The following is a 16,472-nucleotide window of genomic DNA, read 5'->3' as shown; positions in this document are numbered from 1 at the left end:
ACAGTATTTTAATATGCAGTTAATGACGTTACCTACAACTTTTTTAATTTATTTATAAAATATTGCAAAGCATAAATAAAGTTATTTTGGTTGAGACTGTTTACATGGTGTATTTTTAGATCTTTCCTTATTCTATGGAAGGTTTGTCCTTTGTAGGCATTTGTTCTTAAAATAAACTTTGTTAATTTATACTTTTTTTTTGCGCGGAAAGATCCGTCTTGACTTCGCTTGGTAGTTAAATGTCAAGTTTAAATAAATTTAACAGAAATATTAACTAAAAGACAGAGCGCAGCAGCTGTCAAACGTATTTTATTTTGGGCATTTACGTAGGTATTCTGAGTGAATTGACTACAATTAATTTAAATTAACAGTTAGGTAAAGAATTGGCTGTTATGAATGTGAGAGAAGCGAAATGAAACAAGTATCTCTGAAATACTTTGAAAATAAAATAAAATAAATAAATTAAATAAGTAGAGACTGTAAAGTCTATGTGAACCTTGAAATTCAGTTTCAAATAAAGCACAAAATAATGGATAAAATTTTATAGCTATTGAATGATAGGAATTATATTGTCATTATATTTCAAAGAGTATTTTTATCCATGAATCTATGTAAGATAATTTCGGCAATTTTAATATTATTTATGAAAATAGTTGTCATTGGCATTGCAATCATTAAGGTATTCAAATTATGTAGTTTCACTCCTAACTTGGCTTGATACTCTACCGATAACCGCATAACAATAATAAATAATTGAAAATAACATACATTATTATGTTACTTATTTATAGAAACCGAAGATGCATAAAGAATCTAATGAATAGAGCACGATTTCGCAACAATTGAAAATAATCATACATTATTATTAATGAAATGGGCTGTCATTATAGTGATTAAGTAAAATGATTGCTGAGATAATAAACGACATTAAATGTTATGTTAATGTCATTTCGAGGACTAGTAGGTGATGATGGAGAATATGGGGATGAGTTTATGCAATACGTATCTACTAATTCAGCGGGATGAACTTGGCCAATATTAGTTGGGGTTTTATTGGTGGTCAAGCTGTGGATTTAGGTTACATAGGAGTTGCAGCGGTGGGATTGAGATGTGGGAATATTCCCGTGAAAAGACCAACAGAAAAATCTCAGGGTAATGTTTCACTACTACCTGATGATATGGAGTATGGAAACCGCGTCTCGAAGAACGTAGAGTAGGACACGGGGCGCCTCCTTTATTTGGCAGTGATGAAAAGAAGGTGAATTGCAGAAGATATCATCAATACTTATTCACTCGGTCATTAGTCTTAGCTAGTGCACTATCTTCTCTAATTTTACCAGGTGTAAAGGCGCTACATAGTGTAGCGCGTAGGAGTGTAGCCTACACTCCCCAAGTCAGAGGTGTTGGGAAGGCCTGATTAAATTTTGTCCCTTAGCTTTTAAATTGAGACATTCAGGGGAAGTGTGGCAGGTGGTAGAGATACTGGAACCACTTAAATCTAACAAATCAATCGGAACGAAATTCTGGTTTATTTTCTTGTCATTACGTCAAAAAATGGTCATCATTAGTCATCTCTACGCTTGTATTTAACTCACGCAACGGCCACCTAAATGTGGGAACCAATCGAATATTCCGTGCAGATCGTAATAAAATGCAATACACCTTTCAATGGCTGGTGACGTGTGGCATGAACCTGACCTGCGCACGAGTGAGTCCCTTCGTGTCCTTAAACTTGCACTGTTGTCGCGCGCATGCGTGGTGTAACCGACGCACGCTGGCGGCGGATTTTGAATTTGGAACTTTTTAAAAAGAGTTTCGATCTCAAAATTAAAAGAATCGGTCATATCGGTCGTACTCTTTTGTGTAATCGGTGATACTGGCCTGAAACCTATAACCTTTTTGTGTGCGTTCATCGTTAGAAACAAATAGAATCGATAAAATTTTAGATTAAAATCGGTGGCTAATGGGGTTTTAAGAAAAAAAAATTGACGATTTAGGCTAAAAAAGAGGTTGGTTATAAAATTAATCATTGCAACGCGAACGTTTATAAGGTGACACTGCACTGGCCAGGAACATTCAACTTTTTTTTGTGTGCTCGATTGTTTAAAAAAACATGGACTAAAAGTTTTGAATTACTTTCGCGCCAATAATTTTGTTTTGAAAGTATTGAAGTTCGGTGTGTGTGTTGGAATGTAAAAAAATATAGAATGTCAATTTCATGATTATTAGTCAACATGGAAAGGTAAGAAAATTATAAATTATTTAGTAAAAAATATAATGCATAATAGTAATTACGTAGACAATAACATTTAAGAGATTTGGCCGATTCTTCATACAAATTAAAATTGGGCACAACTATCGGCCAACTAAAAATCAACGGTGTGCGCCTACTCTAAATGTAATTTTTTGCACCGCTTTACTCTTTCTGCATAACCCGTGGTTGACTGGCAGAGAATGCCATCCGGCATTAAGACCGCCACAGTGCATTGTATGTATGTATGTGTTAAAAGTTTAAAATAAATACATAAATTATAGTAACAGATGAATTAATAAATTCAACACGAATATTGGATGTCCTTATGCATCATTTACTGTAGCCACGAACACAATGCAGTCTTTTCCCTTTGGGGCAATAGAAAACAATGATACATTGTCTGCTCTATAAAAATACACCGGTCATTTTCTCACTATACTTTACTATAAATAACCACATTTTGCTACGAAGTTACTACGTATTCAACCATATTTTAGTACCACCTTTCAACAATATTATTATCGTCATCAGTGATGAGTGATGACTCAACATCATCATCATTCTATAGTCTGTACTGGAAATGGGTTTCCTATTTACACACACCATTTTAGGAAAATCCATTGAAAATACGCTTTCCCTATTGGTATAGTCAGCGTCAAATAGTTCGTGACACCCAAAGAAGCCAAAAAATTTGCAAAAAAATTATCAAATTTTTCATTTTTTTTATCTGTTACAAATTGATTGATTTAAATTGCCCCAGTTATTTAGTTTGATGACGATGATTTTAGTATTAATTCTGTATCATATTTACTGTATTTTACATTCATTGCACCTGATAAGTAGTAAAACCATAAACTACTTAAGTGTTTCGTTGATGTTCCGTTATGACCACATTGTTTATGGTACTTACTACGTCATAAAGTAGTCAACATAACAATAACCAGTGATGAATTGTGGTAACTGGTAATAGTAAATTCTGTATTATACAAAGTATGATAATAATAACAATTATTAAAAAAAATAACCGACGACATCGTAAAGGTAGCAGGAAGGCGCTGGACGCCGGCCGCTACCAACCGGGCAACATTGAAAGCATTGGGGAGGCCTATGTTCAGCAGTGAACGTCCTATGGCTGGGATGATTATGATGATGATGATGAAAAAATAACTGAATTGCTAAACTCAAGTGGCAGTGGACAGGGCACATAGCTCGTAGAGCTGATGGCCGTTGGGGCAGAAAAGTTCTCGAGTGGTGACCTCAGGTCAGAAGACGTAGGGTGGGCAGGCCTCCCACTAGGTGAACCGACGATCTATGTAGGTCGCGGGAAGTACCTGGATATGGGCAGCGCAGGACCGGGAGGCTTTTGTCCAGCAGTGGACGTCATTTGGCTGAAACAAAAGAATGAAACTTTTATTCGGTGATTTAAATAAGAATGACTTTATTCAACATAATGTGATCCAAAACTTGGTCAAAGATATCTTTTTTTTCCAGGATATGGACACACTATTTCCTTGTGTGTCTAACCCTGTGGGTTGCCATGGCAACTGTTGCAGGAAGAACTTACACTCCAAAATCTGAAGTCGGTATACCAGCTGGACTCATACCAGAATGTAAGTAATAAATAATATACAGTGTGAGTCACGTTAAAGTGTACATATGAATTAAGGTAAAACTAGACCTATTTTTATCGACAAAAAATAGGTCAAAAAATTTTGGAGATTTTTTTTTTAATTTTTTAGGATTTTTTTTTCTTTCAATTACTTATTGTAAAGAAAACGTAATAACTTTTAAACTAAGAGGTATATCCTGATAAAATAAAAACAGTAATAATGCTAAATAACAGGCGATACTAAAAAAATACATGAAATACCCAGAAAATGCCAACAAATAATAAAAAATGATACTTTTTGAAAAAAATCCGCTTAAAAATTCGTATTTTTTTGGTTATTTGATAAATTTCTCCAAAAAATGCCCCTATAACAAGTTGTTTTTTATTACTTTTTATTATTCTCTATCGTATTACTTTTGTAAAACCAAAAATCGCATGTCTCTAGCCCTATCACAACATTTGCATTTGCGTGACTCACATTGTATTTTTCTTCTATTATAAGTTTTTTAACGGGGATGCTTTTGTTCTTCATCTCACCTGATAGAGTAATGATCAGGATCAAGGTGGAAGCGAGCTTCACCCAGAATCCTCAATCACAAAGGAACTGGCTATCTTACCTAACTACTTCCAACTGCGGAAACTAGGTACAACAATAGGGATGATGACTGCGTAATGAAATCGAAATTCTATTTAGTCCGTCAGACAGATAATTAGAAAATATTAGACTCATATTTTTTAATTTTTTCCATTATCGAATAATTGAAATTTTGTCATCTAGCCTATTCTCAATGCTTTTAGCACAGATATTGTAGCTTACAATTAATTAAAAGTCAGTAGCGGCGTAAGGGGGGGCCGGTGGGGGCGGTCCGCCCCGGGTGCCAAGCATCAGGGGGTGACACAAGTCGCGCAGATTAGTACTCACTGGTACATCTGCATGGCAAATGTGCGGTCTATGTGTTGATACGGGGGAGGGGGGGGGGGGGGGAGGGGAGGGGATCTTCGAATCGGTAGGTAACTCCGAAATCCTGGGGGGTACCAGGGGGTGCCTTAGGACTTATGACGGGGGGGTGATCGCCCCGGGTGCCAACCCATGCTACGCCGTCATTGTTAAAAGTAATAAAATTAATTTGTTTTCTGTGAGTAGTATTTTCAACTTTCTTCTTATTTTTTGTATAAAATCTGTAAAAGCGAAAGGTCACTGACTGACTCACTCATCACGAAATCTCAGAAACTACAAGTGCTAGGAGTCTCATATTTTGCATGGGGGGTTTATTTTAGAACATAGGTGCTCACTAAGACGGGATTTTGCAAAATTCAACCCCTAAGGGGGTAAAACGGGATCCACGCATACGAAGTCGAGGGCGGCCGCTAGTTATTTACTATTAGACTATTCATCTCTACCATTATTATATTACCAAAGACACAGAGTGAGACAGAATAAAATTAATCTTAATAAACCAAAGCCTCAATTGTAGAGCTTTATTGCCCTTTAACTCACTCTAATTTCCAATAATAGACCTTTTAACTCAATTAGTTCTTTTGTTTCCCATAGACTAGTAATTGACCTATCTACCTAGCCATGTGTACCTAATGGTCAGTGCATTTTTTAAGTCCGTTTCAAACAATGATAGTAGCAATTATTTGTTGTGGTGGCTTGTCATGTTACAAATATGACGTAATGCGCTATTTTTATTCTCATACTTTTTATGGTAGAGCTACTTAATCTTCTTATTTTATTAACATATCTCTACCAAGATGGCATCTTTAAGTTGAGGTGTTAACTAGATGATTAAGGTTTTAATTATTCGCGGTTAAGTCTGACCTTTGAAGTTTGAAATGTAAGTTATGTAGGTCTAGGATGAGTGACATGTTCAAAAAAAGTTATTTAAGGAAGATGAGCCTTCACATTTAGAAAACCTTAAAAAGTAATTTATTTCTTGCAAATAGGTTTTTTAAAAAGCGCTTTTACACGTTCCAGTATTACGTCAACCCTACCACTGCCCATTTCGGGACAGTAAATGGGCCAGTGCTGAGAAAAAGCAGAGCGCTAGTAACTCAGTCACCAGTAGCACCAGTAAGCACATACAGAATTATTCCCACCTCTCGTTCCCACTACTGCAACTCCTGTGTAGCCAGGATCTACAGCTTGACCGCCATAAAAACCTAACCAATGAAGGTCAAGTTTGTCCCGGGGAAAGTTAATATGTCATTGGATCCGCAACGAAATTAATCAGAAGAACGTAGGGGGTAATGAAGGTTCGACTTCCCTCCATTGCAAAGCGGATGACAGATGACAAACAAAGGTTTAATAACTTTTAAGAAAAGAGTCACCAGTAGGCATATAGAGAGATACTAAAACGATACGTCAATTAATTATTTATAAAACATTATGTAGGTACCTACTCGATGTTATTCACACCCCTATTACTAGATACTTATACCTACATAACTACCTAGTCTAATCAACGATATAATTAATAACTTAGGTTATTATTATTTACCTTAATAATACCTACTTTTACATTAAACATCGTTAAGGCTATTTAAAAACTGGTTTGTAAATAATGAGTAGGAGGACTTGAGAATAAGACATTTACAAGTTGACACAAGGTATACCTTGGGCTAGATCCAAACGAATCATTATTGAAAATATGTTACTAATTCGCCTAAAGTGGAGTCGGTGGATAGCAATGACCTAGAACCTACCTAGGTTCTAGCAGTCTAGACCTACCTTTGTTTTGGTATAAAATAGCATTAAGCAGAAGGCCCGTTAAATTCATTTTGGTATTTATTATACTGCGCAATTTAAAGGGGGAAAGGTCTCGTCATATGTTTTAATAATATGTGACAACGACACTCACTTGAAATAAGTTACCTACTATTTTCTAAAGCTTACAAAATATATTTAATTTTCTCCATAGAGTGTGTATGGAAATACCTACCCATGATTGACTGTCAATCATTGACACCACATGTATTTCCTGCGTTTTTTGCGGGTCTGATGTCTGAGAAAATGTTAAAATGTGTTTATATTGTTTATGTTATATCATTGAAGTCATTTAGTCTTCACTGCAGGAGCACGACTCTATTTAATTTTCCAAAGGCAAGTGGAGGATTTGGCATACACTCCCCACCTAAACCAGACGAGTTGGGGTTGGTAAAGATTATTAGAAATTTGTTTATTTATTAAATAGTCCCGTTAGCCCCTCGTACTAAGCCAAATGCTTGTGTCACGAGTGAGCTCACCACAATAGTCAAGCGGCGGCGGGGACCGAACCCGCGTTCCCCGGACCACGAGTTGGCCAGTCCGACCCCTTCACCGTTCGGCTATCGTGGCTTCTTCACGTGAGAATTTGAAAACATTTTTTTAAACTTGACGAAGTGTAACTTAGTTACTGAATGTCACTGCATTATGTCTTTAGTAGCAGGTGCCCTAGGCCATAGGACTTGAATTAGATACTAGTTTTGCGCATATTTTATAATTATTCATTTACATTTACCTAAACCTATTGGCATCGCAGCTAGGTGAAGTGCACCCGGTCGTGATACATTATGTACAGCCTTCAGCACATCAGGTTATTGAAAAATCGACACTATTGCAACTGCATAGGGTGCAAGAGTTTAGCTTGATGCGCTGTCGTCTGTATCATTGCAAATGAGCTTCTGCAGAAGTTAATAGAGCTACAGTCAGCTTCAAAGACACCCAAAGTAGCCTCAACATGACATGACATGTCTTTGTTACATTTGGAATAAGGTTGTGTTGTCAACTTTTTGGCCACTTAGGCCCGGTTTTTTGATTCGTAGTTAAAATAACCAATGGTCAAATTTGACAGATGTCAAATGACAAGTGGTTAAATATCAGAAAAAATTTTTTTCGAACAATGGTTAGCCTTACTTTTAGTACATTTTTTTACTATTAGTTTACATTTTGTTAATATTTAACCATTAGTAGCAAAATTTAACAAATAGTTATTTTAACTAAGAATAAAAAAACTGGGCCTTAGGGTGTCATGAACTATTTGACGCTGACTGTACATAATAAAGAATTCGAATCCTATTTACAATTATTTACTAACTACTGGCCTTGGTTCAGCTGCTCTACGAAGACCATCCGTATAAAACCCACGGGTTTCGGGTTTGATTTCTACTGGGGGCAAATTTTTTCTGCCCGGTTTTTAAGGACGTAGCACACTTATCAAACTGGAAAGGGATCGTAACCGTATCAACTCGAGGCGGTCAGTATTCTTTGTATGAAACTTAATACTGCAACGCATACTTATCTGCACCGTAACGTAAACGCCTCGCCTCGCGGTTGACAGCGCGCGAAGGCGATGACAGCTCGCGAAAGGTGTTACGGTGTTGATCCCTTTCCGAGTTGATAAGTTTGCTATGAGCTTATGCCCGTTTTCATCATCAATCCCTAATTTTTAAGTGACCCCCATGATGACACATATTTAACAGGACTTTTGTTTTCATAGAGGGGAAAATTAGGGATTGAAGGTGAAAACGGGCAGAGTCCTAAATTATTTTTGATGAACATAGGCGGTACGAAGTCCGCCGATGTTTATGTATCATTCACGAAACCGTATGCCGTAAGAATAACGTCATTTCCCTTTATATTTCTTTAACACATATTGTTGATGCATTTGAATGCAATGCCAAGGTTCATCCACGTCAAACTTACGCGATACAAATGACAAATGAATAGGATCTGATTATTATTCATTTTACATACATTATTACCATTTTGTGTAAGATGGGTAAAGGTATAAATTATAGATGTGTTTTGTTTTAATTGAATATTGTGATAATTGCTTTGTTTAGATGTTTTTAATTATAGACGCTAATTGATGTTGATGTAGTGTCCATAATTTACCATTCATTGTTATGTGATCCACATATTTATATTGACACGTCTTTTGCAACATTTTTCTTTACTGCTCCGCCTCTATTGGCTGTAGGGTGATGTGATATAGCCTAAAGCCTTCCTTAATAAATGGGCTATCCAGCACAAAAATAATTTTACAAATCAGACCTGTAGTTCCTGAGATAAGCATTCAGACAAACAAACTCTTCAGCTTTATAATATTACTAGCTGTGCCCGCGACTTTGTACGCGTGGATCCCGTTTTACCCCCTTAGGGGTAGAGTTTCGTAAAATCCTTTCTTAGCGGATGCCTACGTCATAACATATACCTGCATGCCAAATTCCCAGCCCGATCCGTCCAGTGGTTTGGGCTGTGCGTTGATAGATCACTATGTGAGGCCTCAGCCTCGAACTTAGCGGGCAGCGGGGCGGCGGCGGCGGCGGCGCGGGAGCGGGGCGGGCAACGCAGACCCGTTCTCGAAACCAGCGGGCAGCTCGCGCGGCGCTTTAGCGGCGAAGTGTTGTGTTCGGGGTTGTGTTGTCGAGATATTTGTTTTTATTCGCGAACGAAATGTCTGAACAACGGCGACAATTTTATTTCGATTCAAATTTATTCCTTACGCTCGATTTATTGTGGGCAAAAGAAGGAGTGCGCTGCCCGCTCGTTGCCCGCTCCCTCGCCGCTGCCCGCTCGTTGCCCGCTCCGGCGCCGCTGCCGCGCCGCTGTGTTCGAGAACCGGTCTATTTGATTTTACGCATAAGATCCTGCCGCTCCCGCCCCGCCGCCGCTCCCGCGCCGCTGCCCGCTAAGTTCGAGGCTGAGGCCTGAGTCAGTCAGTCAGTCAGTCAGTCAGTCACCTTTGAGTTTATATGTATATTTAGATTAAATATAGATTATAGTACCCACTTAAATATAAATTATCTACCTACTGGACACATCACCGTGTTGAAATAACAATGAAATTATCTCGTATGCTATTTTACAAGCTCAATGAACAAGTGACCTTAACATCTAAAGGTAACATTGAATGAGAGCAGATAGGTATTTTTTGTACAGTTGGATACAAGTATTGTATCTACCATTTTTCTTTGTGTTTTTTTTAATAGGTACATACATTGTGCAATTCTATTACCGTTAAGCCCTTCACCTAATAGCTAAATATTAAATTTGTGCCTGTTTTCGAAGTGAGTGGGGGACAGCACAACGATAACCGCCGATTAGTAATCTATACTAATATTCTATACTTATAAATGCGAAAGTAACTCTGTCTGTCTGTCTTGCTTTCACGCCTAAACCACTGAACCGATTTTGATGAAATTTGGCATAGAGATAGTTTGAGTCCCGGGAAAGAACATAGGATAGTTTTTATCCCGGTTTTGGAAACAGGGACGCGCGAGATAAAGTTTTTCTGTGACAGACAAAATATCACGCAGGCGAAGCCGCGGGTGGAAAGCTAGTTATTTTTTATCGGTTTTTTTATTCCTATCGATCGCTATCATTATTCGTCGCTTTTGACTCAATTAAGTAGAGCCCTCAAACTAAGTAGAGTTTGAACTTTAGCAATAAGACTATGGTAATTTTTTGTATAAGGCCTCAGCCTCGAACTTAGCGGGCAGCGGGGCGGCGGCGGCGGCGGCGCGGGAGCGGCAGGATCTTATGCGTAAAATCAAATAGACCGGTTCTCGAAAACAGCGGCGCGGCAGCGGGGCGGCAGCGGGCAACGAGCGGGCAGCGGCGAGGGAGCGGGCAACGAGCGGGCAGCGCACTCCTTCTTTTGCCCACAATAAATCGAGCGTTAGGAATAAATTTGAATCGAAATAAAATTGTCGCCGTTGTTCAGACATTTCGTTTGCGAATAAAAACAAATATCTCGACAACATAACCCCGAACACAACATTTCGCCGCTAAAGCGCCGCGCGAGCTGCCCGCTTGTTTCGAGAACGGGTCTGCGTTGCCCGCCCCGCTCCCGCGCCGCCGCCGCTCCCGCCCCGCTGCCCGCTAAGTTCGAGGCTGAGGCCTAAGGATTTGAGTGTTGTATCCTTATTTTAAACAAAATTAAAATACCCAATTAAAAAAATCACTACTTATATTTAATTTAAGTTACGATAAAAAGATTATCCACCTTTTTTACAAAGAAATATTACGACCTCGACTATACTCACAAGTGCGAGTTTGTGATTATGTTTATTTATAGCTTTTACAAAGAGCAAATAAAATAAAAGCATTTTGATGACCTTCAGAGAATGTGTTTACAAAATTAATTATACGACGAGTATTTACCTGATTCAATGTCGAAGAAAACAAATCTCTCACAAATAAACAAATACAATTTTCTGATCATTGGGTTTAGAAACCGTATCTATTGACAATAATACAAAAAGAAATATTTATTATCTAGAGTCTAGACAATTAAATAAATAAACCAAAATAATTATTTTATTGTGAATCATAGTAGTCATGTGTAAACAACAGACACTATCTGTCAGACAGGTAGGGCCATTTCTATTTTTTGCACAGTTTTTAGCTATTTTAAAATTTAATATTACTTATAAATCTTTGGACAATTTAATATTACTTATGTAGGCAGTTTCATAAAAAATCTTTAATCTTCAATTGTAACTACTTGTGAAATACTTTTTTACTGTATTTTTAATAGTAACTAAATAAATCTAAGTGGCCAGAAATGGTACAGTGACCAAAAAGGGGTTTTTACCCTGTACATAAAATGGTGGATTAGTCTCACTATGGTTCTCACAGGTTCTCATTAAATGCATTACAATAATGTTGCAAACTTTATGCATGTCTTCCCAGGTCCTGGAGTGATGAAGAACGCTACCATCAGCAACGTGATGGTGAACTACCTTCAAGTGGTGCACCATCGGCTCAACGACAAGGGTGAAGTCGTCAGGAAGTCCATGCCCATCACTACAGCACCGAGTGTGATGGCGAAAAGTAAATATATGGGTACGTACTAAGCATTTGCACTACTACTATTAAAAATCATAATATTTTATAAGGAGTAAAGCTCCAGGTTTCCCGGATTCATCCTCTTCATCATCAGGTTCATTTAGTTTCCACTGCTGGAGCACGACTCTCTTTAAATTACCAGAGGCAAATAGTAAGATTTAGCCTTTGCTCTCCATGCTGATTAGTAAAAGTAATTTTAGTGTTTGTGGTGTAAATCGCCCACGAACTTTTTGTTTATGGGTCAATTCGGACCATTTAGGCAATATAGTTCTTTATTTTGGAATGTTTGAACAGAAAAAAATATCGTGATGTACCGAAATCAGCACCAAGCTAAACACTGTGGCAAAAGTAGTCATTTTGCATCAAAAATGTATAATTCGATGTGTTGTTAACTTACGTCGTTAAAAGTTATTTTTCCCTCTACAACTTTTAATAGTACCTAATCAAAATATTTTTGCTTCCAGATCTAAAAAACAAGAAGACGGTGTTCTACGCAGTCGGGTTTATAGACAGCTCCTGGTTCTTACACTCCCAAGCTGTGGGTACAGCCTACGCGAAGCTAGGGTACAACGTGTTTCAGAGCGAAACTATTGCGTTTCTTACGCAGATATACCCAAAGTAAGTGGATATTTTATCAGAGGTTCTAGAAAAATACTTTTTTTACATTCTCAGGCTGTGGGTACAGCTTACGCGAAGCTAGGGTACAACGTGTCAGAGCGAAACTATTGCGTTTCTTACGCAGATATATCCAAAGTAAGTGGATATTTTGTTGTAGGTTCCGAAAGAACATTTTCTTACGTTCCCAGAGTGTGGGTACAGCCTATTGCTTTCCTCAGCAGAAGAAACAGATAGATTAGATAATTGCAGAATAAGTATCTAAAAGTAAGAGGGCATTTTGGAAGAACACTTTCACTCTTAGGCTGTGGGTACGCCCTACGAGAAACTAGGGTACAAGGTGTTCCAGAACGAGACTATTGCGTTTCTTACGCAGATATAGTATACCCAAAGCAATTAAATTAAATATTTGATCAATAAAGTTATCCCTAGTTTAGAATATAAAAATAACAATTAAATAATAGCATTAAAAATTGCTTGATTTATCCCATTAGCTGATTTAATTTTGAAATAGAGTTAAATTCATGCCCAAAAATTTACTACTCGTGTTTCCTCAATTCGTGGTTTGTTCACAACCACATTTATAATGCAAAACGTGCCCTTGAAGTCTTAATTGGTCCAAAATCAACAGATTTAATTTAAATAAATAAATAAATAAATAAATAAATCTTTGGACAATTTCACACAGCGCCAGCTAGCCCCAAAGTAAGCAACTTAATGCTTGTGTTATGGGTGCTAGCTTAACGGATATACTACTTATATACTTTTTTTTTTAAATACATAAATATTATACATAGTCACACCCAGACCCGTCACAGAAATTAAAATTCATCATTTCAATTTCTGCCCGGCCGGGAATCGAACCCGGGACCTCTCGGCATAGTAGTCCGTTCTGAACCACTACACCAAACGGCCGACTAAAATTTTTTATTTTAAATACAACTTTGTTTCTTTTACAGAAGCGTAATTTGTAGTCGTTAATTACGCTTCTGTAAACGAAACAAAGTTGTATTTAAACATACAACGTATGGACACGTGTGCTTGTGTGTTTGTTACGGTTACACTTGTCAGGTTAAGAATTTGAATTATTTGGGTACAGTAAGCCTCGGATACACTCTTGTCCTCTCCCTGAGTTGTCTAGAAGAGGTCGCTTCTTAGCGATAAGACCGCCAAAATTGTGCCGTTCGATGTTTCATTTCTTTTAATGTCTTTTATGTGCAGTAGGTACAGTAAAGTGACCTAATGTCTTACAACGTGACAGTTTTCCCGAAATTTCATGCATCAATTAGTTCTGAAAAATTATGTAGATTTTTCTATAGTGTTAAATGGCTTTTTCCATAGTGTTTCCAAGGCTTTGAAGGTATTCCAATATTGAACACCTTTATGTTTAGAGAAAGGGGGCACACAAATTACAGTCAATTGTAATATGATTTCAGATTTCCCATTCTCTTTCCAGGTCAGTTCGCCTATCCAGAGAAATAGGGAGAAAGATAGGCGAATTCCTCGTCAAGCTGACGGACCAAGGTCTAACAGCTGACAACCTTGAGCTGGCAGGCATCAGCTTAGGAGCCCACATAGTGGGATATGCTGCCAAACATTTCTACTCCGTCACAGGAAAGAAACCCTCCAGGGTCACCGGTTTGGATCCCGCAGGCCCTTGCTTCAGATCCTTACCTTCAAAATACAGACTCGACTCATCAGATGCAGAAAGAGTCGATATTATACATACAAATATAGACGGTTTTGGCATAGCAGAGAGACTAGGCCACGTCGACTTCTACGCCAATGGTGGCGAATTCCAACCTAGCGATGTACCTTACGTCCCATGCTTAGTAATATGCAGCCATATTAGAGCTATTCTCTACTGGTGGCAAGCTCTAGAACATCCCAAGAAGTTCATAGCAATAAAATGTGACTCCATCCAAGATGCTCGATTCTCCAACTGCTATAACAACACAGAGGTTAACTATGTTGGAATGTACACCGATTTTGGGAAACCAGGCATATATTACCTGCCCACGAATAACGAGTTTCCGTATTACAGAGGTAAGAAAGGCTTGAAGGCGGAAAATGAGATATATACGTCAATTATACGGAACATCAATTCGGAGGATAACTTCGTGCTCTGACAGTGATGTATAGGTTCTTTGTACGTTTGATCAAACTGTTACACTGTGCCAAGTGTAGTGGAGATTGGAAAAGTATTTTAGCTAGTTATAAATGTGCTAGTGAACTGTGAATGACCTACCAAATTCACGTGTAAACCAACATTCTGGAACTTTAAATCAGCCACTAAAGTGCGAATATTAAGTGACCGATCCTGAGCTACCAAAATCATCTGGACTACGTGCTTTTGTGTTTCTTGTAATGTTTTACTGTGCTGTTCAGTGTGAATAATACCTATAATTGATTTACTTACTCTAGCGAGAATGATAACTTTAGCAATACACAAGTCGAAGTAGCTGAGTTAATGTATAGTTAAATAACAATCTATATCTTTATAAGTGAAAGGTCACTGATTGACTGACTGACTCACTCACTCATCACGAAATCTCAAAAACTACAAGTGCTAGGAGTCTCAAATTTTGCATGGTGGTTCCTTTTAGAACGTAGGTGCTAATTAAGACGGGATTTTACAAAATTCAACCCCTAAGGGGGTAAAACGGGATCCACGCGTACGAAGTCTTGGGCGGCCGCTAGTGTATGATATTTAAGAGATGATAAATCAACTTTGTGACAAAAATGTGACTGTAATTGAGACTTCTGTTCATGTTTCCATTGTATCGGCTACCTGTTGTGTTTATTTTGCTGTTAGTTAATATTTCGTTGAACTACCTACAATAGTTTTCTTTACTTTGTTAAATCACAGACCTACCTTACAAACTAAAAAATCTAGTTTCCGTCTCAAATCAAGCTTTTGCCATATTGTTTTAACGTTACTAAAGATTATTATAATTTTAGTCCCAATATTATAATAAGCTTAATTCTTAATAAATTAAACTTAAGGTAATCTTAAGGACAAGTAAACACGACTCGGTTTATCTTTTATAATGACAAAAAGAAGAAAGATACAAATAAAATATGACATTAAGGAAAATATTAAAATAACAATTATTTTTCTGAGTTGTAAATATTTTTAAGAAACAAAATTCGACGTAACCTTTGTCGCACTCACGTAGGTAACCCTTTTGGTCTGACATATTTTATTATTTTGTCTTACAACTTGTCTTTTTTGATATGTTAAGTAAATACGGAGATGAGTTTTCCAGGAAAATGATAGTCGCCTTTTACATTTTTCTTTTCTTTTTGTCTTTATATTTTCTGAAGCATTTCTTACAATTTTATTTGTCATAATATCATCCCCGATCATCAACGACTGTTTCTTTGCATTATTGACACATTTAACTGAAATGCCGTTTGATACTAAAATGCTTTGATCGAAAATTGCAATTAATTAAGGCTGAGTTGCACCACCTAACCACAACCTAACTTTGACCGTAACTATAACGATAACCGGTGTTTTTTATATGGAGATTTTTGACGTTTGTAAAAAAGTTTGTTACAATTATTACAAAATATAAAGATATTGTAAGCAATTTCCTTCTAAATCCGTCTACAAAGGTATAATTTTCCATGCTTAATATAATATTATGATTCATATTTAGATACATTTTGTTGTGAGAGTTATAAATATCTTAATCAGTGATAAAAGAGCTGTTAAAAATACATCGTATTATTTTCCTGTTTAAAAATGTTGTATCGTTTGTAGCCTACAGATTCATAAAAGAGTAGCTGTTTTATGCTTGCATTGTATAGGCAGTATTACAAAACTTGTGATTAAAAAAAGACACTATTTTAAACTTTGGTTGAAAATTGTCATAATGCCACGGAGAGCGCAGCATGGGATGTCCACCCACAAAGTGAACCAACGACCTCATAAAGGTAGCAAGAAGGCGCTAGATGCAGGCTACCAACCGGGCAATATGAAAATTATTGGGGGAGGCCTATGTTCAGCAGTGGACGTCCTGTTGCTGAGAAATGATGATGATGATGCTGAATGCTACAGTGCCTTATACTATTATCTGTTACTAAGTGGCTACCTATCTACTTAAAAATAAAATAAAAAATCTCCATTGGTCTCTATGTAATGCTTTAAGAAA

At 37.3% G+C, this 16,472-nt stretch overlaps 1 protein-coding gene across 1 annotated transcript; it reads left to right on the top strand.

The window, feature by feature from the left end:
* The first annotated feature begins 1,756 nt into the window (after positions 1–1,756).
* Positions 1,757–14,511, top strand: LOC135082822 (phospholipase A1-like). Its single transcript, XM_063977586.1, has 5 exons — positions 1,757–2,242; positions 3,746–3,864; positions 11,542–11,694; positions 12,162–12,315; positions 13,769–14,511. Exons 1-5 carry the CDS (start codon positions 2,235–2,237, stop codon positions 14,439–14,441), a joined length of 1,107 nt encoding a protein of 368 aa, XP_063833656.1. The 5' UTR covers positions 1,757–2,234; the 3' UTR covers positions 14,442–14,511.
* Positions 14,512–16,472: the final 1,961 nt, after the last annotated feature.

Source organism: Ostrinia nubilalis, chromosome 22 (assembly GCF_963855985.1).
Source record: "Ostrinia nubilalis chromosome 22, ilOstNubi1.1, whole genome shotgun sequence".
NCBI lineage: Eukaryota > Metazoa > Arthropoda > Insecta > Lepidoptera > Crambidae > Ostrinia > Ostrinia nubilalis.
Note: the sequence above shows the minus strand (reverse complement) of the source record. Positions and strands in the feature narration are given on the sequence as shown.

Bases quoted from the DNA above. Each gene is read 5' to 3' on its own strand.
- LOC135082822 (XM_063977586.1), top strand. The intron at 3,865-11,541 runs GTAAGTAATAAA...ATGTCTTCCCAG, and splicing joins AGCTGGACTCATACCAGAAT to GTCCTGGAGTGATGAAGAAC. The intron at 12,316-13,768 runs GTAAGTGGATAT...TTCTCTTTCCAG, and splicing joins CTTACGCAGATATACCCAAA to GTCAGTTCGCCTATCCAGAG.